Below are 24,745 nucleotides of genomic sequence, written 5' to 3'. Positions count from 1 at the left end.
GAGCACCAACTTTGGCTTCCCTGCATCGTATAGCAAACTGCCCCTGATATCTCTTTTCCTTATGGTAATGTATATGTTTCAGTGCTATTTTCTCAAATCGTCCCATCCTCTCCTTCCCACATTACATCCAGAACTCTGTTCTTTATGTCTTTGTCTCCTCTGCTGCCCTTCAATTAGGATCGTCAGTATACCATCTTTCTCGATTCCATATATACATGTTAATACAGGATATTTGTCTTTCTCATTCTGACTTACTTCACTCTGTATAACAGGCCCTGAGTCATCCATCTCATTAGAATTGACTCAAATATATTATTTATAGCTGAGAAATATTCCATTTTGTATATGTGCCACAACTCCTTATTGATGCATCTGTTGATGGACATCCAGGTTGCTTCCATGTCCTAGCTACTGTAAACAGCGCTGCAGTGAACACTGGGGTACATGTGTCTTTTTCAGTCATGCTTTCCTCAGGGTGTATGCCCAGTAGTGGGATTGCTGGGCCGTATGGATTCCTTTTTTAAAGGAATCTCCATATTGTTCTCCATAGCAGCTATATCAATTTATATCAATTTATCAGTGCAAGAGGGTTCCCTTTTCTCCACATTCTCTCCAGCATTTGTTGTTTGTAGACTTTTTGATGATGGCCCTTCTGACCAGTGTGAGATGATACCTCATTGTAGTTTTGATTTGCATTTCTCTAAGAATGAGTGATGCTGAGCATCTTTTCATGCGTCAATAAGCCATCTGTATGTCTCCTTTGAAGAAATGTCTGTTTAGGTATTCTGCCCACGTTTTGATTGGATTGTTTGTTTTTCTGGTATTGAGCTGCATGAGCTGCTTGTATATTTTGGAAATTAATCCTTTGTCAGTTGTTTCATTTGCTATTATTTTCTCTCATTTTGAGGGTTGTCTTTTCACTTTGTTTATAGTTTCCTATGGCATCTGGTCCCATCAGTTCATGGGAAATAGATGGGGAAACAGTGGAAACAGTGTCAGACTTTATTTTTGGGGGCTCCAAAATCACGGCAGATAGTGATTGCAGCCATGAAATTAAAAGATGCTTACTCCTTGGAAGGAAAGTTATGACCAACCTAGATAGCATATTCAAAAGCAGAGATGTTACTTTGCCAACAAAGATCCGTCTAGTCAAGGCTATGTTTTTTCCAGTAGTCATGTATGGATGTGAGAGTTGGACTGTGAAGAAAGCTGAGTGCCAAAGAATTGATGCTTTTGAACTGTAGTGTTGGAGAAGACTCTTGAGAGTCCCTTGGACTGCAAGGAGATCCAACCAGTCCATTCTGAAGGAGATCAGTCCTGGGTGTTCTTTGGAATGAATGATGCTAAAGCTGAAACTCCAGTACTTTGGCCACCTCATGCGAAGAGTTGACTCATTGGAAAAGACTCTGATGCTGGGAGGGATTGGGGGCAGGGGGAAAAGGGGATGACAGAGGATGAGATGGCTGGATGGCATCACCAACTCGATGGACGTGAGTTTGAGCGAACTCTGGGAGTTGGTGATGGACAGGGAGGCCTGGCGTGCTGCAATTCATGGGGTCGCAAAGAGTCAGACACAACTGAGCGACTAAACTGAACTGATGCAGTTCAAAAGCTTTTAAGGTTGATTAGATCCCATTTGTTTAATTTTTGTTTTTATTTCCATTACTCTAGGAGCTGGGTCATAGAGGATTTTGCTGTGATTTATGTTAGTGTTCTGCCTGTGTTTTCCTCAAGAGTTTTATAGTTTCTGATCTTACAATTAGGTTTTTAATCCATTCTGAGTTTATTTTTGTGTATAGTGTTAGAAGGTGCTCTAATTTCATTCTTTTACATGCAATTGACCAGTCTTCCCAGCATCACTTGTTGAAGGGTCTGCATTTAGAATCAAGTCAGGAAAAAGTGCCATTTCTTATCTTGGTGTTCATCTATTTTATTGCATATTAAAAAAAATAACATCCTCCCTCTAACAAGCTTAGTTTGCAATACAAACAGTAGGTGCAAATTGAAAAATAATTATATCTAGATCTTCTCACTTACAAAGGTTCAGGTGTAATTTTAAAAAGTCTCCCCTTATGCTATACATAAAAAAATGCACCTTATAATCTTCAATCAAATTAAAGTTGGATTATATCAACAGTTGGCTGTACTAGATCCATTTAGTTTCTTTTTGGACATACATTGAGTTATCCTGCTGGTAATATTCAGAGTTTCAGAATTTTATCACTAATGGCATTATAAATGTCCTCAGTCATAGGCACATACATTTCTGCTTTGTCATCCAAGAAATACAAGGCATCTTTGATAACTGCAGGGTTAAAGCCCTCTTCTACGAGGGTCACTTTTCGGTGTTTAAAAGTTCCAGTGATCTCAATGCTGTCCTGAAAAACATCAATCATTTGAGAGCTGTGAGGTGGTTTCTGTGTGATACCAGTATAGCCTGTCTTCAGAACCTCCACTAGGGGCCCTCTGTGGAGGTATTTTTCCTTCCCTTAGAGCTTAAAGATCACTTGTGGGGAGGAAGGGCTGTGACAGTGGAATATGAAGCAAAGCATCTCTTGCTAGGCAAGCTTCAGGTATTGCTGGAAAATTCTGATTAATGGTGAGGTGGGGAAAGCAATCATCTACACACAGACAAATCTGCTTTTTCACATGTTTCTTGTTTCTGCTTCAATAAATAGGGGGATTTGAGGATATTTCAACTTTGATGTCTTTCAACGTCTCATTGTAAGGCAAATGTCAGGGCTTTATGAATATCAACAGAGATAATTGTATAAGCACAGAGTCAGACACGACTGAAGCGACTTAGCAGCAGCAGCAGCAGTATCTGGTAATCTAACACTGCTTTTCTTAAATCCTCAGCTACAGAATCACAGTGCTCAAGGTCCAAAAGTGAGTTAAACTAAGGGGTTAATGTTTGAGAAAGAAAACAGTCCCTCTATCAGTTTTTTATCAGCTTTGGAGTTCTGACTGGCTAATGTTGCCCAATTAAATTTCAGGCCATAGACAGGTGTTGGACTTCAGTGAATTGTTTTTTTTTTAACCATTCTTTAAAACTGGAATAATAAGAAGGTCAGAGCATTTCTATTTTATGTGTCTGTTATACTGCATCAGACAGACATTGTGAGTTATTTGCTAATATTCTTGCTGAATGAACTGTCTGTCGTTTTAAGGAGAAAGGGATTAGGATTTGGTTTCAGCTAGTTTTATCTTCTGGTATTTCTGCTTCCTCATTGAGCTCCCTGAAAAGGGTAGTGAAAATTTGGCTGGCAATGTTGCCATGGTAGAGAAGAGTTGTTTCCTAAGAGGCAGGGGTCTCCAAGAGAAAGGATAACTGAACTTGATAACAACGGGGTCTCACCTGTATTCTTAGAAAGCGGGGCCTTGCGTAACTAGGCAGGTAATCGACCACGTGCTTAAAGAGCTTCCGTCCATCAAATTCATGGTCTGCCTTCATCTTGATCGAGGCCATGCCAATTCGACCCTCATGACCTAGAGTTAAAGTGAATAAAAATTAGGTGTGTTGTAGATAGTTTATTTTATGATGCTTTGCTAGGTCAGAGGATAGTGAACTGAGACAACATTATGGCATGGGTTTCTTTTGGGTAGCTGGAATTTGTATTTCAAAATATCTTTTGAAGTTAAATTCTGAAGTGAATTAATGGTAAAACAAGCTATACGTTGAATCTTTATTACATGCCAGGCCCTTTGCGAAGTGTGTTTTCGTATCTATCTATTTTTTGACATGTACACACTGCTATATTTATTTAGTATTTTTGGCTGTGTTGGGTTTTCGTTGCTGCATGTGGGCTTTCTCTAGTTGCAGCACACAGGCTTCTCACTGCAGTGGCTTCTCTTCCTGTGGAGCACAGGCTTTAGGCATGCGGGCTTCAGTAGTTGTGGTGCGAGGGCTCAGTTGTCGTGGCCCATGGGCTTAGCTACTCCACAGCCTGTGGAATCTTCCTGGCCCAGGGATTGAATCCATGTTCCCTGCTTTGGCAGGCAGATTCTTACCCACTGCACCACCAGGGAAGTCCATGAAATGTGTTTTATGTACTATCTCATTTAACCTCATGACAACCGTATGAAGGGGTACAAATGTTATCTCCATTTTACAGGTGAAGAAATTGAGGCTTAGTGACATTAAAAGACTTGTTCAATGGATGAACCTAGAGCCTATAATACAGAGTGAAGTAAGACAGAAAGAGAAAGGTAAATATCGTATTCTAACACATATATATGGAATCTAGAAAAAAAGTACTGAAGAATTTATTTACAGGGCAGAAGTCGAGAACCAGACATATAGAATAGACTTATGGACATGGGGAGGGGGAGGAGAAGGTGAGATGTATGGAGAGAGTAACGTGGAAACTTACATTACCGTGTGTAAAATAGATAGCCAATGGGAATTTGCTGTATGGCTCAGGAAACTCAAACAGGGGCTCTGTATCAACCTAGAGGGGTGGGATGGGGAGGGAGATGGGAGGGAGGCTCAAAAGGGAGGGGATATATGTATACCTATGGCTGATTCATGTTGCGGTTTGACAGCCTAAATGTAAACTACCATATGGACAACCAGTTGAACTAGTGGCTAAAGGAAATTTTTTGAATTCTGATGAAAAACCCTTGTTCCCCTGTCAGGGATAACTGGGCTCATATTGTTCTTTAGGTAGCAAGTCAGATCTACTGTGCTTCCAGGTACAAATGTCACCTCTGAGACTTAGTTATTTAATTATGGTTCCTAACAGCTTTGCCTCTGCATTTCAGAGAGGCTGACAGACAGGAAGGTGAAGGCAGATCGAGGGTGAGCTGTGACACCCCTACCCTCCACCTTGATGCCATCTAGTCTGGAGAGGTTTAACTCTCCACAGAGAAAACAGATCCTATAAGGTAGGGCTGTAAGTGGAGAGGCATTCAGAACAATTACCATTGTTTTCTTGTGAGGACAGTGGTAATCACTTATAAATACATCTTCTACCTGATCCAGGAGACCCAGTGGGAGTCTGGGTCCATTTTTCTGAACTACTTAACTGTAACCAGAGAAGGAGATTGAGCCACCCTTCGTCACTTGGGCCCCAGCTTTCGAAATCTCTCCCATGGTGATTGCATGTTTACCTATTACTCTAAAGAAAACAAGAGGAAAGATTACAAGAAAGGAAATGCATCCACATTTGCTTTGCCTCTTGTCTGAAGGAGGGAGGCAGGGCACCAGACCCTCTTTCTTCAGGGGCCCCCGGTAGCTGTGTCAAAGGCACTAGTCTCAGGAATCTTGAATGTCTCCAGTGAGCTCCTTTTAGAATGAAGGCAGAGGCTGATGCAACAGAAATCTTCAGTGTCAGCTGGCACCTTGCTTCTGAGAAGCGAATGATGCTGATGGATCTCAGGTCTCTGTTCTGATTCCCAGATTAGCTGGGGCTAGTTCAGCTCCAGGGGGAAGGCTCCTGTCTGCAACAATTTTAGCCAGGGGTTCTCTAGAGCTGTACTACCAACATGGTCACCACTGGTCACATGTAGCTATTAAAATTAATTAAATAAAATGAAAAATTCAGTTCCTCAGTTTCACCAGCCACATTTCAAGTGCTCAACAGCCATACGGTAGCAATTGGCTACCATACTGAGAGTGCAGATATAGAACATTTTCAGAACATTGCAGAAAGTTCTGTTGATAATATAAAGTTTTAGAAAGGAGTTTGGCAGTTCTGGTGTCATCTCTATTTTAGACCCAAACTTGGAAGTTCTCTCCTGGTTCAAAGCTGAGATCTGTGAAAGCCTTGTTAAGTCCTTTGGAACTGAGAATCACCCCAGCAGACTGATGTCTTTCTCTAGATGAACTGCCACATTTCAAGGCTGCTGGGATGAAGCACAAGCTGGAATCAAGATTGCTGGGAGAAATATCAATAACCTCAGATATGCAGATGACACCACCCTTATGGCAGAAAGTAAAGAGGAACTAAAAAGTCTCTTGATGAAAGTGAAAGAGGAGAGTGAAAAAGTTGGCTTAAAGCTCAACATTCAGAAAACTAAGATCATGGCATCTGGTCCCATCACTTCATGGCAAATAGATGAGGAAACAGTGGCTGACTTTATTTTTCTGGGCTCCAAAATCACTGCAGATGGTGACTGAAGCCATGAAATTAAAAGATACTCCTTGGAAGGAAAGTTATGACCAACTTAGACAGCATATTAAAAAGCAGAGACATTACTTTGCCAACAAAGGTCCACCTAGTCAAGGCTATGGTTTTTCCAGTGGTCATGTGTGGATGTGTGGACTATAGAGAGGGCTGAGCGCAGAAAAATTGATGCTTTTGAACCGTGGTGTTGGAGAAGACTCTTGAGAGTCCCTTGGACTGCAAGGAGATCCAACCAGTCCATCCTAAGGGAAACTGGCCCTGGGTATTCATTGGAAGGACTGATGTTAAAGCTGAAACTCCAGTATTTTGGCCACCTGATGTGAAGAGCTGACTTATTTGAAAAGACCCTGATATTGGGAAAGATTGAGGGTGAGAGGAGAAGGGGACAACAGAGGATGAGATGGTTGGACGGCATCACCGACTCAATGGACGTGAGTTTGGGTGGATTCCGGGAGTTGGTGATGGACACAGAAGCCTGGCGTGCTGAGTTTCATGGGGTCGCAAAGTCGGACACAACTGAGCAACTGAACTGAACTGAGACTCACAGAATCTGAAAACAGGAGAGATGTTGGGATTTGTACCTGATCTTTCACTGCTGTGAGAATTCTCATAGGATTCCTGGTGGACAACCAGCCTCTTCACACATTGGTGGGACACTGTCTGTCTCAGGAGAGTGCATTTTGTTGCTGGTCCCTCAGGTTACAGGAGAGTTCTCAGGCTAAAATTTGCTCCCTGGTCATTTCAATCCATCCATTTTCATTCTGTTCTCCAGAGCAATATGAATACACCTGCTCCTTGTTCTATCTGATGTCTCCTAATCATTTGAAACCCATTAGCCTCCTTTTCTTTGTTCTGTATCAGTGACTCTGAAACATTACTGATTGTTAGACCCACTTGGGAATAAAATTTAAAAAAAGACACAAAAGACTGAGTCCCAAACCCCAGAGGTTCTGATTCGTTAGATCCTGGCTTTAGAAAGTTTCCCAGATGATTCTGAAGACTGGCTAGATTTTCAGAACCACTAGGCCTCCATGCTTCTCAGACTTTAGTGTTTTTTAAAAATTGTGGTAAAATAATGAATCATCATTTTAACCATTTTAAAGTATACGGTTCAATGGCATTTACAATGTTGTGCAATTCTTACCAGTCTCTAGTTCTAGAAAATATTCATCACCTCAAACCAGACTTGATTGTTTTTAAGAATCACTGGAGGGCTTGTTAAAACACAGCTTCCTGGGGCCCTAGCCCAGAGATTCTGATTCAGTAGGTCTGGGGTGGGCATTTTTAATATGAGAAATAGCACATTTTTAACAAGCTTCCAGGCAATGATGCTGTTGCTGGTCCAGGGACCCTACTGTCAGCCAAAAAAAAAAAAAAGCACAGTTTAAGTGGTGGTTTAGTTGCTCAGTCATGTCTGACTTTTGAAACCCCATGGACTGTAGCCTTCCAGGCTCCTCTGTCCATGGAATTCTTCAAGCAAGAACACTGGAGTGGGTTGCCATTTCCTTCTGCAAGAATTGAACTCAGGGATTGAACCCAGATCTCCTGCATTGCAGATGGATTAGTTGTGAGTTAAGTTGAGGGCAAAATGAGGGCTATAGCCTGGAAGATAGCATTTCAGATGGCTGTGAGAAACTGCTCCAAAGAGGTAGTGGGGAAGGTCAGTATATACGAGATTTTAGTGAATGGGGAGTACATGCAATCAAGCACATATTTTTTTTTGCAGGTTACCGCTAGTCATGAGGAGCAGATGTCACCATGAAGAATTTAGTGCTTTTCTACAATAGATAAAGGAGATGCAAGAATTAGGTTCATAAAATCTTCTGAAAATATCTATCTGAAGACCTGCTCTACTAGCTTTTCCCAAAGCACAGATTGCCTAATTCCTGATCTCTACCCTGAACTCCAGCTGTAGCAGCTCATAATTTGATCCTTGTAGAGGCAGATGGCAAGTGCCAATGGCAAGTGCCAATTTATAGGTGACACCACTTTGAAGAACATGGATTAGGCCTTTCTTTCCATTTCCCATATTCTCTTACCTTGTCATACTCATTCTTTTGTATTGTTACTTAAAAAAAATCCAGCATTTAGAAGTGCATGCAACATTTTGGGTGGGATCTGTGAGAACACGGTGCAATGGCTGACAACCAGGATATGGGCCCTTGTGTTAATTCAGCCTGAAGTCCAACATGAGAAGTTGGACTCGGGTCAGACTCTGACCCAAGATGTGGCTACACTTCCTATCATATCACTGTCACAGAGTTGGAGAGGAACAGGCAAGAGAAAGCCTCAAATAGTCTTTAATAAAAGGACAGCACGATGTCATGTGAAACCATCATAACTCAAGAAAAAGGGACTTTGGGATTTCCATTCTGAATATAGATGAGAATCCCAAGTACTGAGTTCTAGGAAACACCATTACCCCTAGTACCTTATATTTAGATAGTGATTTGGAGGTTTTAATCCTCTTGACATCTATAATTGTAATGATTTCAGGACAACCCTCATGTACATATCTGATAAACATATATTTAGTATTTATGTAATTAAACTGAATTAGTTCTCTTGGCAATCTTAACTGCAGGGTTGGTATTCTCCCTAATTTAGTGGCTTGCCTGAAGTCAAACAGCCAGCAGGTGTTGGAGTCAGGACCCCAAATCAGACTCCACACTCCCCTCTCTCTTAGCAGAGGCTGATCAGCAGACAGAGGCTTGGTGACAGCACTTTGTGTGAAGCTTCTCAAACTCAGTGGGGCAAGCGGGGATCAGGAACTTGCTGTAAAAGTCTGGGAAAACTCAGCCCCTTCTTGGCTTTTTTCCTATAGCAACTGCTGCTGCTGCTAAGTCACTTCAGTCGTGTCCGACTCTGTGTGACCCCATAGACGGCAGCCCACTGCACTTGCCTGTTATTTGTGCCTTCCAGTTCAGAGACCAAGATACCATTTCTAAGCTCTTAAGGGTGACACATCTTTTCTCGAGGCATGCCAAACGCTGCATGGATCCTGCATCTCTGGGAGATTTGTCTTGCTGGAGAGCCTCAGAACAGCTGGAGAGCTGAACCACAGAGGAAGGCCAGGTTCAGAGGGACTCACGTGGCTGGTTTAGAATGCACATAAACCAGACATGAGCCCCTTACTCCCAGGAGCTGGGAAAGAGTTATTTGCTTTTCCAGCTGGCAGGAAAAAAGGATGACAAACTTTGCCCTGGGGTTAAAATTATGTTCAGTTAGTGCAGAAATTTTAGCTTTGATTTATAATACATTGTGCATACCTGGCACAGACACACCATAAACGTTCACTTCTTCGACAAAATCAACCAGTCCTACTGTGTCAGCGACTTCAGTGGTGGCCACATTTTCCCCTTTCCACCTGGAAGAAAAGGCAAGGTTGGCAGAGGTCACTGGTGGTCTGTGGTCCAGGCGGTCTGTGGCAGGTGTTTTCCCCAGGCCTCTGTGGGGTGGCTGCATTTGTCTTCCTCACCTTGGTCCTCAAACTCTCCAACTTAACTCATGGGAGAGGCATCCTGCTTGAGGCACGAAAGACAAAGGCATAGACCTAAATACTAAAATGTGGAATTTTAACCTCCCCACGTGAAATGTGGTACACAGAATGATGTTCTAATGTTAAAATACAGGTTTGGCCTAAGAAAGGCACTAGGAATAAAAAATAAATCTCAGTGACTTTTTGCTGTGTTTAGGTCTCTCCCTTTCCTCATTCACTAACTTTGCTATTTAATTCAGTTAGCAAATTTCTATTAAATAGAATTTCATACTTGTATTTCAGGGTCGTATGTCTATGAAAATGCTTTTAGTAAGAAAGAAAATATCATACTTTATTTGTAGGGAGAATAAAATGTTGAATTTTAGTTAAATTTTGACTTACATTTAAAATTCTTTAGATCTCCCCAAAGTATTTTTTTAGTAACATGAAGGTGGCATAAACTAATGATTTAGATTCACAGTCATGGGGTGTTAGAGACGGAAGGAACCCTAAGGATCACTGGGACCTTCATTTCATGGGTGAAGGAACCGAGGTGGAGAAAGGTTACCTGCCTTGATAATACATCTGCTCATGGGCAAAGGAAGCCTGGGAGCTGAGTTCTCATTCATATCCATGCTCTTTCTACTAGACAACTCCCATCTCTTCCTTATTCATTCATGCAAAAAGTAATCACTGCTAGGTGCTGGGGTTGGGGGTGAACAAGCAGACACAGAGTCTGGCCTCAGGGAGTTTATACAATAAGGAAGCTGGGTTAAACAAAGTGTCGTGAGGCTGGAGGACAATGCTGTTGCTGAGAATTAATTTCATGGTCTATTACAATGACTTTCAATGTTCATTGTGCTGACTTGGGGGTTCTGTGGGAAACCATTTGGTTGGGGATGGAAAGCAGGAGGGAGAGGCCCAGGTGGGGCTCAGAACCCTTGCCTCCTCTTCAACTAGATCATCTTCACATTAATTTGCATTTGATTTTATCTGAAGAAAAGCCTTATGATAGAAAACAGTGTGAACATCCCTGGCTGACCTGAGTGACTGGTAATAACTGACGATAATGAGAGGAATTGAACAGACCAAGTTATGAAGGTGCCCCAAAGCAGGCACAGGTTTTCTCTCCTAGTCTCCCCTGGTTGCTCAGCCAAGTTCACTGTGCATTGCAGAGTGACACCCTGTGTCTTTTGTTCCATATTTTCTGGGAATGTGTGTGCGTGCTAAGTTGCTTCAGTTGCGTCTGTTTAAGACCCTATGGACTCCTCCAGTTCCATTCTTCTTTCTCAAGATAGCTTTGGCTATTCGAGGTTTTTTGTATTTCCATACAAATTGTGAAATTATTTGTTCTAGCTCTGTGAAGAATACCGTTGGTCGCTTGATAGGGATTGCATTGAATCTATAAATTGCTTTGGGTAGTATACTCATTTTCACTATACTGATTCTTCCAATCCATGAACATGGTATATTTCTCCATCTATTAGTGTCCTCTTTGATTTCTTTCACCAGTGTTTTATAGTTTTCTATATATAGGTCTTTAGTTTCTTTAGGTAGATATATTCCTAAGTATTTTATTCTTTCCGTTGCTATGGTGACTGGAATTGTTTCCTTAATTTCTCTTTCTGTTTTCTCATTATTAGTGTATAGGAATGCAAGGGATTTCTGTGTGTTGATTTTATATCCTGCAACTTCACTATAATCATTGATTAGTTCTAGTAATTTTCTGGTGGAGTCTTTAGGGTTTTCTATGTAGAGGATCATGTCATCTGCAAATAATGAGAGTTTTACTTCTTCTTTTCCAATTTGGATTCCTTTTATTTCTTTTTCTGCTCTGATTGCTGTGGCCAATACAGAGTGAAGTAAACCAGAAAGAAAAACACCAATACAGTATACTAATGCATATATATGGAATTTAGAAAGATGGTAACAATAACCCTGTGTACGAGACAGCAAAAGAGACACTGATGTATAGATCAGTCTTATGGACTCTGTGGGAGAGGGAGAGGGTGGGGAGATTTGGGAGAATGACATTGAAACATGTATAATATCATGTATGAAATGAGTCACCAGACCAGGTTCGATGCACAATACTGGATGCTTGGGGCTGGTGCATTGGGACGACCCAGAGGGAGGGTATGGGGAGGGAGGAGGGAGGAGGGTTCAGGATGGGGAACACAGGTATACCTGTGGCGGATTCATTTTGATATTTGGCAAAACTAATACAATATTGTAAAGTTTAAAAAAAAAAAAAAAAAAAGACCCTATGGACTATAGTCCACCAGGCTCCTCTGTCCATGATATTCTCCAGCCAAGAGTACTGGAGTGGGTTGCCATGCTCTCCTCCAGGGGATCTTCCCCACCCAGTGATCGAACCTGTGTCTCCCGCATTGCAGGTGGATTCTTTACCGCTGAGCCAACAGGGAAGCCCTTTCTGGGAATACAGGAGGTTGAACTGACATGACAAAGAGAGAGAAGGAAATGGAACACCACAACCAAAATGGAACATGACTCTAATTTAGGAGTAAGCCAAATTGTGCATGTGTTTGTTTTTGGTTCAATAATTCAGAGAAACCAACCGGAATGTGTCTCCAACTCTGTCGTGGAAGTAGATAAAATTTTCGTGGTCAATCATTAAGAGATCTCCAGTGTTGAAATAGAGGTCTCCTTTCTTAAAGACATCTCTCAGTTTTTTCTTCTCCGTCTGACTCATTCCTCCGGCATAGCCACTAAATGGTGTTAACTGTGTGATTTTGCAAACCAGGAGTCCAGGTTCACCTAAGACAGAAGGAAGTATATAGCTATTTTATGTGCTAGCAGTAGGAAAATTTTATTATTAACCTGCCTTTCAAACAGGTGGCATACAACCCACTGGTAACAAGTTGGCTGCAGAAAGCATCGTCTTACATGCACATGTACCTGTATTTCCATGTACATCATATACAGACATATATGCACCATGTACACACAGGGTACATATTCTCTACAGTTACACATTTTTAATTCTTTTAATAGTAATATTTTACTGAATAATGATTTATATACATAATTTGACAAATGCATGGTAGTTTAAGCTTAAAAGTAAAAGCCCCCTAAAACTAGCTATAGTTTTGTAACCATAATTACATATCCCCTTCATAATGAAGAAGTTACTAAGCAAGGTTTCAAATTATAGTTACATTACATGTGTAGTAAATCATTACCTTTTGGAATTTCTCTATTTTCAGGGGTACAAAGTAAACCTCTTCCCCCACCCACTCTGAAAATTTTTACCTGTTCATTTTAGCAGTGATATGTTTGTTAGTTCTGAAGGTTTACTCAGTTAAGATAAGACATGACAGGTTAATATAACAAAATTTTACTGTACCTTTGGGAACCTTGATGCAGTATCCATTTCCATCTCGAACGGGTTCATCTTTCTCTACGTCATATTTAATCAGCTCATAATTTATGACTTTCTAGTAAAATTAAAATGGATCATTTTGAGCACATATTCTTTCACAAATTTTCATTGTTTATTGTGCTTTAGCATACAGAAAGTATGCAAAGTACAGATACCTTAAGTGTACAGCTTGATGAATTTTTACATATGCATACACTTATGTAACTACTGTCCAGATCAAGATACTAAACATTTCCATTACCTTAAGAAGTTTCCTCCTGCCCCTCTCTCTCAAGTCATTATTCTGATTTTTATTACTATCAAGTAGTCTTAAGCATCAAATCCATGAAATAAATACATGCCTTTGCATCTGCTGCTTTCACTCAACGTGTCTGGTGTTCCTCCCTTCCTGCTGGTGTTTGTGTCAGTGGTGTACTTTTTATTGCCATGCAACTTTCCTTGTATGAATATACCATACTTTATTTATCTCTTTTCCTGTTAACGGACATTTGGATTGTTTCTAGTTTTAGACTATTAAATATAAAGCTGTTATGAACATTCTCATACATGTTCTTTGATGGATATATCACTAATGGGCTTTTAAAGTCTTATTTAACACCCACCCCCTGCAAAAAAAAAAAAAAAATCTTGTTTAACCTTAATACACCACTGTTAAATGGTTTGTGTTCCAGGGACATGTCCTCAAATACATTTAAGATTCAGTGGTACGATGGTATAATTTGTTTCATGCCATGGCTATAAAATTATTAAAATTTTACTGTATTTCTTATTAGTATAATCCAAGGGCATAAGAATTTAAATTTATATAACTCAGTAAGAGCAATAAGTATATTATTTTCTATACTTGCAGCAAAACACAAACATCATAGTATTTAGACTTAATTATTAACTATAATTACTACATCCATTTCAAATTTATATTCAAATCTATACATAAATTAACCAATCATATGCTTTTGTAGTAGCAGATAACCAATAAAAACCAAATAGCATACATAGTCAACAAATTAGATTTTGTTTATTTGCAAGAATATAAAAAAAATTAGGGGTGGTAACCATTGCTTCTTTCCCTATCAAATGTATGGTAATCTTCTTTTTTTTTTTTAGTTAAAAAATATGGTTTTGTTTAAAGTAGAAAATGACAACACATGGCAATCAGTGGATGAGAAGGGAAGAACTAGTAATACACAACATCAGCTTCTCAAGTGCTCAGGTTTGGTTTGAATGTTTCCCTGAAACTCACTGTCTTAAAAGATATCTTTTTTGATGTGGACTATTTTAAAAGTCTTTATTGAATTTGTTATAATATTACTTCTGTTTTATGTTTTGGTTTTTAGGCTGCGAGGCATATGGGATCTTAGCTCCTCAACCAGGAGTTGAGCCTGCACCCCTTGCATTGGAAGGTGAAATCTTAACCTCTGGACCAGTAAAGAAGTCCTTGCAACTCATGTTTTTGAGTGTCAGTAGTGCCCTGGTGGCTCAGATGGTAATGAATCTGCCTGCAATGCAGGAGACTCAGGTTCAGTTCCTGGGTTGTGAAGATCCCCTGGAGAAGGGAATGGCAACCCTCTCCAGTATTCTTACCTGGAGAATCCCATGGACAGAGGAGCCTGGTGGGCTATGGTCCATGGGGTCGCAAAGTGTCAGACACATCTGAGTGACTAACACCTAAGTGACAACATAGATATCTTGCACCAGGCCTCAGCTCAGCTATCTGCCCTCTCTTGTTTTTGAACCACATTTATCCTGGGTCTCCAAGGTTTGGACTCATCCAGGTTGGCCTGACCCTGACTAGAGAAGACTGACCCTCTCAACAGTGATTCTCAAGTCTGTAGTAGAGCTGCCCAGTAGAATCTTCTATGGTGATGGAAATGTTCTATAACTGTACTACTCAATGTGGTAGTCACTAAACACATGTGGCTACTAAGCACTTGAAATGTGGCTAGGTCAAATGAAGAACTGATTAAAAATGGACATAATTTAAATAGCCACGTGTAGCTAGTGGCTACTGTACTGGGTGGCACAGGTATAGAGGACAGTGGAGGGACATGTGTAGTGCAGCCTTGGCTGTTATTGTTAGAGAGGTGCCTTGGACTTGGAAATCCCAGGAGATCAGGCCAGGATACAAAGAATGGAATGATAATAATCTTTATAGCTATTCAAGGCTATTATATGGCAGGCATTGGGCTATATTCTATCTAATGTAATTCTTTCAACAACTCTTTCCCCTTATTACCTAAGTTTGGGCTAGGCACTAGGCTCTATATTTTCCCTTTTTGTTTTATTTCTGAAGTTGAGGCATGATTATGGGAAAGGGCATGACCTTGGGCTGGTCTGGGATGGTAGTGGAATTTGGTCTCTTGGGCCAGCTCTCTTACGCACGAGGACTATTGTCCTCTGTACTTGGCTGGTCAGTCCCTGGGGGCATCGGTTGCCTGGGAGCTCTGGTGTGGCCGTTTCATGCCCAGGCAGGATGAGGTGCTCGAGACATAACAACAGTAATGACTGCTCAAGCCAGTGAAGATTCAGCATTTACTGAATGTTTCTGGAATTTTGCAGAATAGGTGGTCATCTGGAAGACTGACTGCTCAGACACAATAAAAGGCAAAGAGATTGTCTGGAGATGAGGCAATAAAATGACTGAGAGGGAAAAGAAAATGCTGCATGAGCTGGCTTACACATAAGAAATATCTTTCTGGTATAGTTACTGTGGCGTGGTGCTAAGTCACTTCAGTCGTGTCCAACTCTGTGTGACACTATGGACTGTAGCCCGCCAGGCTCCTCTGTCCATGGGATTCTCCAGGCAAGAATACTGGAGTGGGCTGCCATGCCCTCCTCCAGGGGATCTTCCCAACCCAGGGATGGAACCTGCGTCTCTTAGTCTCCTGCAGTGGCAGGCGGGTTCTTTACCACTAGCACCACCTGGGAAGATCGGTGTGGTTACCAGGCGAACACAATTGTTCACAAGAGCCTAGAACTCGATGCATCCTGGTTCTCTCAAAGGAGCACTTCTTAATCTTGGTTGAATAGCTTTAAAAAAATACTACCTAGAAGGGTAGGATATGAGGTGGGTGGGAGGGAGGTTCAAGACAGATATGAGGTGGGTGGGAGGGAGGTTCAAGACAGAAGACAGAAGACACACACACACACACACACACCTCCCCATACACACACACACACACACACACACACTAAGGGTGGCATATGAGGTGGGTGGGAGGGAGGTTCAAGACAGAAGATTAGCTGATCCATGTTGTTGTATGGCAGAAACCAGCACAATATTATAAAGCCATTATCCTCCAATTAAAAACTTTATTTCTAAAAATACTAAAAAAAATACTGATGTCTGGGCCCACCCTCCTTTGAACAAAAGAAAGTGAAATTGCTCAGTCATGTCCGACTCTTTGCGACCCCATGGACTATAGCCTGCCAGGCTCCTCCATCCATGGGATTCTCCAGGCAAGAATACTGGAATGGGTTGCCATTTCCTTCTCAAGGGGATCTTCCCAACCCAGGGATTGAACCCAGGTCTCCAGCATTGCAGGCAGACGCTTTAACCTCTGAGCCACCAGGGAAGCCCTCCTTTGAACAAAGGTGAACACAAGGTATCCCTCCTTCTAAAGCTCTGGGGACAGGGCCCTGCACCTATACGTATAAAAAGACCCCCCCACCAGCCTCTTGATGGTAACACATGTCACAATGAAAGAGAAATACCACATTTCACAGTGTGTAGTTAACATACAGAACTGGTAACATTCAAGTGTTTTAACATATACAAGTATAAATGGCATTAGAAGACTTCACACAAGTTACAGATGGAAAATCATAGTGGATTGTCATTAATAGAAATTACTATGTTAAAATTAAAGGACCCTGTCATTTTTAGGTCATTGTCATAGAGAATGAGCAAAACCTCTCTTGGTGATATGGATGGGTCATGGAATTCTAATAAGAGCATCATCATGATACAGCTTTCAAGAAATCTCCATGTACTGAAAGCTGGCTGCAGATGCCCTCATTTTCCAATATACTTACTTTCTGTAGGTAGTTTACTCTTCCAACCGCACCAATTTTTCTCGTGTAATTCATAAATCCGATATTGCCTTCAGTGGAAGCATAGAACTCATTAATGTGAATATCCCCAAATCTCCTGACGAATTCTCTCCACACATCTGCTCGTAAGCCATTTCCCATTGCCAGTCTGACTTTGTGGTCACGATCGTTTGGTTTCTGTAGCAGGAGAAAGAAGAGACCAAACTGAAACATCTTGGGAGGCTGTACTTGCATATTAATAATGGCCTTTGTGTTTCTACATATTTATGTTGGTTATGAATTGACCTTAGTGCATGCCTTTATTGTCCCCCACACATATTATACCCACCCCCCAACTCCCAAACACAGTATGGGCTGACACTGGGAACTTAATAGCCAAAAGACTTGTATTTTCCCATTTTGATTTTAAGAGGTGATATGAGACAACTGGACAGGAAACTAAATGAAGCCAGTATTTAATCCCCATCCAATTTGAAGCTTGAGTCACATGTTGTTTTCCTTTTTGTATATTGGGGTATAATTATGTTACAATGTTATGTTAGTTTCTGCTGTACAATGATGTGAATCAGCTACATGTATACATATATCCCTTCCCTCCTGGACCGCTGTCCCACCCCTCTAGGTCATCACAGAGCACTGAGCTGAGCTCCCTGTGCATGTTGATTGTTCTCTTGATGAGGCTGGCGAATCTCAGTGAATTGTAGGTGTCATGGGAAGAGGTCTGTCAGAGAGCGACACAATCTGAAGCTATAGTCTTCACTTGATAATGAAGAAGAAAATGGGAACACAGTCCAGGGAGAGAGAGAGAGAATCATTTCTATAGAGTCATCCAAGAGCACTCCTGTGAGGGCCTGGTGGTACTGGAGAGAAGACTCTTGTTCACGCATTCATTGTCTAGAGAGACCAGGTGATGAAGCTCCACAAGAGCAGGTGGAGCTGAACCAACAAGGGAGGGGATAAGGGGGGAGGGAACTGGCTTCCAGCTGCCTCAGGTGGCCTGGAGGAATATGCTTTGCTATAAATAGAAATCACAATGGAAAAGCTGTTTTGAGTCTAAGAACTGAAAGCTGAGCTTGTATCAAGCAAGAGAGGTGGATAAGAACTGGGCTGTTTTCCATTCAACCACATTTATGAGGCCCTATAAATATGCCTGAACCTTAGGTAATTTTAATGATATTTTATATTAATGAGGCATTTGATTGAGGTCAGGAGATCACAGCTTGGAGGGAGGAGCAGGTAAATAAGTATAATTTTAACTTGCAAAATGTATAGCTTAATGACCTTTACTCTAAGAGAAAACAGGATGGAGAGAGGTGAAAGTGCTAGGTGACGATGGTTCTCCTCTCCTGTCAAATATAAATCTCGTTAACTGAACGGCGATTTGCTTAAAAGAGCAAATATTCTGAAGAGCATTTCTACATTATTTCTTATTCTGTGAAATCACTGTGAAATGATTTTGGAATAAGAGATCCTTTCTGGAAAAAAAAAAAACTGTTTGCAGTGAGAGGCTGGCAGTTCTCTGACAAGGGGAGAACCTTTGATCCGGTGGTTAAAAACCAAACCAAACAAAACTTGAATGGTTTCCATGCGAGAGGTGTCAAGGAGCCAGTGGAGCAGTGTGTGAGCACTTAATTTTTAAGTAGCGCCTTGGTCAAAATTCAAGTGATAAAGTTCTTTCAGGAGACCTAACCAGAGAGGTGGACAATACCTGTCCCTAGTTAAAAGCGGGCCCCTTGTGCAGTCTTATGAGGAGGAAATGTGTAGGCAGAGAGACAGACTAGGGGCTTGATGCCAGTGGCTCTTTTTTTTGGCCCCACCACATGGCTTGCAGGATATTAGTTCCCCAATTAGGGATTGAACCTGCACCCTCTGCAGTGGAAGTGCAGATTCTTAACCCCTGGACCACCAGGGAAATCTGAGCCAGTGGTTCTTAACCAGTGTATTGAGGAGTCTTACCCGAGAAGCCTTCTGAACTTGCACGAATCTACTTGTTCTGAGCGGGAACCTATTCTCTTCATCAGCTCTCTTGGTCCCTAGGTTACTTGGGACCTTTTATAATTATCAAGTACCGATGAGTCAGGATGGGCTTTGCAGGTGGCTCAGTGGTAAAGAATCCTTCTGTCAATGCAGGAGACAGAAGTTTCATCCCTGGGTGGGGAAGATTCCCTGGAGAAGGAAAAGGCAACCCACTCCAGTACTCTTGCCTGGGAAATCCCATGGACAGAGGAGCCTGGTGGGCTATAGTCTACAGGGTTTCAAAAGAGTTGGACACGACTTGGCGATTAAAACAACAACAACAGCAGTCAGGACAGCATACATCTGGTTTGCCAGGGCCGGTTCTGGTTTACACCTATTGTTCCGATGTGCTTCTTAGTGACACGACTTCTGCTCTCAAATGGCCCTGTTTGGATAGTGATTTATAGATGGGGTCACCTTGTTTATAAGGCACTATTCCTCAGCAAGGACTGTCAGCTTTCCAAAGACTATCCTTGCCCCCACACTGGTGTGCCTCACTGCCACTCTGGGAATAAGACATCAAAAATACTTGCTTAAAAATACCGCCTGACTTGGTCCCCAGGCCTGCGTGAGAAGTTCAAGAGTAGCAATTCAGTGTGTAAACCTGAGACCTTACTTCTTCTACATGCAGCCCACCATTGCCCTGTTAGTTCATTTCTTTGTCTAATTAGACTGTAAGCTCCTTTGAGTCCAAATCTCTCTATATATCGTCCATAGTGCCTGGCCCTGTGCTTGGCATAGAGTGTAATTCCCGTAGTAAAAGAAGACATAACCTCCGCCATGAAAACACCAGCCATCCTGTTTAACAGTTAACAGCTGGGACATCCACAGCGGGGAGAGCTTAGGATGCAGGAGGCTGCAGCGCTCTGAAATGTGGGAAGTGGGCTGGCCTCACAGGTGCATCTGTCACCTGCAGGTGCCAGGTAGCTGGGCTCACAGTCATAATACCACCAGCTTAGTGTTCATCATAAACGAGAGATCCAATTACACCAGCAAAAGGGATTAAGGCTGTAGGCTGGAAATGTTTGAGAGTTCTTGAAGCCTTTGGAGATGTCTGGTTCTCACCTAAGCTTTTGATCACCAGGGCTTGCGAGTAGCAGTGTTTCTCTTTTTGGAATTTCCTCATCACCAGAGCCACTCCCCAGAGGAACTGTATTTTAGGTCAAGGGTCACCTGCTCATTTGTTTTTTTAAACAAAGATCAAACATTCTATTCCACGTTACAGGTGAGGTGCAACATGCAAACACACCTGGGGCATTTTAATCCATCACGGATTGAATGACTGATGAAGGGTCAGAGGTCAGGGTGTTGAGAGAGGGTGCAGGGTGCCAGGTAATCAGAGAAAGCAGAAGACTTTTATTGAGGGTTTTGCTATGTGTCAGGAAATTGCCCTGTATTATCTAAGGTCCGAAGGAGCCCTACTGAAATGTGAGAGATAATCAAGTATTTGCCTCAGATTACAGTTGAGGAAACAGAACTTTGAAAAGTTTAAAGTAACTTGCCCAAGATCACACAGGTAGAAACACAGTTGACCCAAAATTCAAATCCAAATTTATATGACTTCGGAGAGCATGCTTTTCCTTAGTTAAAAAAAAGCAACATACACACTCACACACAGAGTTTAAGAACCCAACAGTACTGAAAGGCTTTTACAAGAAGAAATGTTATTCCATTTATCTGTCTTTATCCTTTGACTCCAGCCTACTACCCAGAGGCAGATGCTTTTAATGCTTGTTGCTGCTGCTTCTCACCTCTGTGTTTCTAAATGAAAATATCTGCTATCTTTCGAGTAAACACTTTAGACATTATTTACTGATTTCCCATTGTGCTGGACAGAGAAGGCAATGGCACCCCACTCCAGTACTCTCACCTGGAAAATCCCATGGACGGAGGAGCCTGGTGGGCCGAAGTCCATGGGGTCACTAAGAGTCGGACAAGACTCAGCGACTTCACTTTCACTTTTCACTTTCATGCATTGGAGAAGGAAATGGCAACCCACTCCAGTGTTCTTGCCTGGAGAATCCCAGGGACGGGGGAGCCTCGTGGGCTGCCGTCTATGGGGTCACACAGAGTCGGACACCACTGAAGCGACTTAGCAGCAGCAGCAGTAGCAGCAGCAGCAGCATTGTACTGGATGGGGATTAAACTCTCTCTCAATTTTCCAATATCACAATTTTTTGTTAAAACAATATTAAATGTTCACATTATTCTGCCCCTAACTCACCACTGATGAACTCAGTAACATACTATGAACAAATTCTTGAACAAATGTTTGTTTTTCCTAGGAATAATTTCCTCCCTGCCCATTTGTTTGATTTTCTTAGTTTTTATTTATAGTTCTTTCCTTATCCTCCAAAAGCATCTAAATACAATACTCCTTCTATCAGACGATACAATTTCCTTTTTTCCATTTTTCTTCCTTTTATCCTTTTGTTCCAATCTGGAGTAGTTGTTCTCCAGGCGTAGGAATATCCTTTGTCTCTTTTCCCTGGATTCTGGGTCTTCCTTTTTCTTTTTTTACTCTCCTGTTTGGATGGAATACTTTCTCTAGGAACTTCCTAAAGGAGGGTATACAGGAGGTAAGGTTTTTTTTTTTTTTAAACTTTGAATGTCTGAAAATCTTATTTTACACTTGATTAATAATTTGGTTGTATATAAAATTCTAGATCGTTAATAATGTTTACTTAGAATTTTGAAGGCACAGCTTCCTGTGTCTTCCAGCTTGAGTGTTGCTGTTGGCAAGTCAAATGTTATTCGTATAGAATCCTCTCTCTCTTTTGATAGTCTTAAATAACATCATAGTGTAGTTTAAGCATTAAAAAAAAATTCCACTCATTTTCTTAGGTACTCAATTAGCCCTTTCAATGCATCCTTCAGTTTTGGGAAGTTTTCTTCTGTTATTTCTTAACAATTTCCTCCTCTCCATTTTTGCTATCCTTTCCCTAATGTCCTATTAATCAGATACTGAATCTTTTGGATCCTCTAATTTTCTTATTTTGTTTACACTCATGTCCATCACTTTATCTTTCCTCCAATTTCCTATAAGATTACTCAACTTTATCTGCCAACTTTTCTATGGATTAAGTAATTTTTAAATCATATTTTTATTTTTCAGAAGGCATTATTGTGGCTTTTTTAGTAGCATACTATTTTTGGTGTATGGATATAATATCTTCTGTAACATTTCTGAGAATATTAATTATTGATTTCTGGAAGTCATCTTCTACTGTCTGAATTAATGCTCTTTCTTCTTCTTTTTTAAAAATGATCTTTCCTGTTAGAGGTTTTCCTTTGGAATCTGTTCATATTTAGGAGTAAGACAACCCAGGTGGCACTAAGTGGTAAAGAACCCACCTGCCAATGTAGGAGACATAAAAGACGCAGGTTCGATCCCTGGGTTGGGAAGATCCCCTGGAGGAGGGCACGGCAACCCACTCCAGTATTCTTGCCTGGAGAATCCCATGGACAGAGGAGCCTGATGGGTTACAGCCCATGGGGTCACACAGAGTTGGATACCAATGAAGCAACTGACACACACAAGGCAACCAAAAGATGCTCGAGCTGCTTGTCTAGTGAAGTGGCAGTGAGCCAATGGCCAGTTTCTTTTCTGGGAAAGTTTAGTTCTCCCTAAGAATAACTCCCTAAGATGGCTGGATGGCATCACCAATGCAATGGACATGAACTTGGGCAAACTCCAGGAGGTGGTGAGGGTCAGGGAAGCCTGGCGTGCTGCAGTCCATAGGATCGAGAAGAGACAGACACAACTAGGGGACTGAACAGCAACAACAAAGCACAGCTCTCCTCCGACGTCTTGCCTGCAAGCATCACTTACAGCCAGAGTTCTGAAAGCTGTGCAGGGCAAGGGAGCTGGTCAGTAAGTAGACAATTACTCAATCTCTGCTCTCAGTGCCTCAACCCCTGCCCTCCTCTGCTCCTAGGGTCCGTGAGAAGTTCAGAGCTTCTCTAGGTCTTCCCCAGACCATAAATCTCCTGTCTCTGATAAAAGATTGAGAGAGGTTGACTATGCTGCTCAAATGCTCAGAGTTCAGACCTGCTGCCTCCAGAGTCCTTGCTCTTAAGCACTACATTAAGTCTGTTAAGGTACTGACTAATGTACTGTAATAAACTGAACTCCTGCCCTAAGGTGGCTGGTGCATTTCTCCCTAGTCCTCTACTTTACCAAGGGAGCTACTGAACGTGACTTAGGAGAGGGAGGAGAAGCATCTTCTCAACATTGCCCCAGATTCTCCTGATGAACCAGGTCATTCTGTGGATGGGTGTCATTTGGTTCATATGCTTAGCTAGGGTAGGAGTTGCCTCCCTGATATCCAATGCCTGGGGGCTGACGGTAGAGTTAGCCGCTCCAGGATCAGCCTATTTCAGGAGCTCGAAGGCCGAGGGCATTTCTGATGACATTAATGCAAGCCTTCCACCATCAGTTTTAGTTTATATCCACTTTTGTTGTTATTGCTGCAAATGGCAATATTTCATTCTTTTTTTATAGCTGAGTAGTATATTATTGTACATATCTATCATCTCCTCTTTTTTAACTTTTTATTTTTTAGTGGAGTATAGTTGATTAACAATGCTGTGAAAATTTCAGATGTACATAAAAATGATTCAGTTATACATATACATGTTTCTAATCTTTTAAAAATTCTTTTCCCATTTAGGTTGTTATATAATCTTGAGCAGAGTTCCCTGTGCTATAGAGTGGGTCTTTGCTGGTTATCCATTTTAAATATAGCACTGTGTACATGTCGATGCCAAGCTCCCTAGTTATTCCTTCCCCCGCCGGCAACCATAAATTTGTTCTTTAAGTCTGTGAGTCTATTTCCGTTTTGTAAATGAGTTCATTTATATATTTCTTTTAAGATTCCATATTTAACTGATAACATAGGATATTTCTCTTTCACTGTCTGACTCACTTCAGTCAGTATGACACCCTCTAGGTCATCCATATTGCTGCAAATGGCATTATGTCATTCTTTTAAATGGCTGAGTAATATTCTATTATATACATGTGCCACATCTTTATCCATTCTTCTGTTGATGGACATTTAGGTTGTTTCCATGCCTTGGCTACTGTAAACTGCTGCAGTGAACACTGGGGTGCATGTACCCTTTTGGACCATGTTTTACTCTGGATATAAGCCCAGGAGTGGGATTGATGGATCAAATGGTAGCTCTATTTTTAGTTTTTCAAGGAATCTCCATACTGTTCTCCAGAGTGGCTGTACCAGTTTACATTCCCACCAACACTATAGGAGGGTTCCCTCTTCTTCACACCCTCTCCAGCATTTATTGTTTGTAGATTTTTTTGATGATGGCCATTCTGACCACTATGCTACCTCACTGCATTTTTGATTTGCATTTTCTATACAAAAGATCATAACATTTTAAAAACCTTCAACTGAAGGTTTTTTGAGATGACTTTGAGCATTTCTTACAATACTAATAAGTATTTTCCAGACAAACCAGACCAGAACTCAGGGGTGGGGTAAATCAAGGGCAAACAGAAACTCCAAATCTCTTTCTAGATTAGAGGTTGTCCATGTACTACTATTATACAACAAATCATAATATATTTTGATGATGTAAAACTCCAATCAAACTGAATGCTTTCCAGCATCTGAGACAATATTAATAAAAAGGAAATGTGGAAAT

At 41.3% G+C, this 24,745-nt stretch overlaps 1 protein-coding gene across 1 annotated transcript in view; it reads right to left on the bottom strand.

The window, feature by feature from the left end:
* Nucleotides 1–24,745, bottom strand: part of SLC27A2 (solute carrier family 27 member 2) — a 57,903-nt gene continuing 33,158 nt past the window's right edge. The window contains exons 5-10 of the mRNA XM_005892158.3: nt 17,045–17,239; nt 12,974–13,064; nt 12,186–12,384; nt 9,398–9,495; nt 3,359–3,489; nt 1–2,378 (exon numbers count right to left, since the gene is read on the bottom strand). Of these exons, the coding sequence (XP_005892220.1) occupies nt 2,202–2,378; nt 3,359–3,489; nt 9,398–9,495; nt 12,186–12,384; nt 12,974–13,064; nt 17,045–17,239 (891 nt within the window). The 3' untranslated portion in view covers nt 1–2,201. The remainder of the gene's footprint in view (nt 2,379–3,358; nt 3,490–9,397; nt 9,496–12,185; nt 12,385–12,973; nt 13,065–17,044; nt 17,240–24,745) is intronic.

The sequence above is a fragment of the Bos mutus genome, chromosome 10, assembly GCF_027580195.1.
Source record: "Bos mutus isolate GX-2022 chromosome 10, NWIPB_WYAK_1.1, whole genome shotgun sequence".
In the NCBI taxonomy this organism is placed as follows: domain Eukaryota; kingdom Metazoa; phylum Chordata; class Mammalia; order Artiodactyla; family Bovidae; genus Bos; species Bos mutus.
Note: the sequence above shows the minus strand (reverse complement) of the source record. Positions and strands in the feature narration are given on the sequence as shown.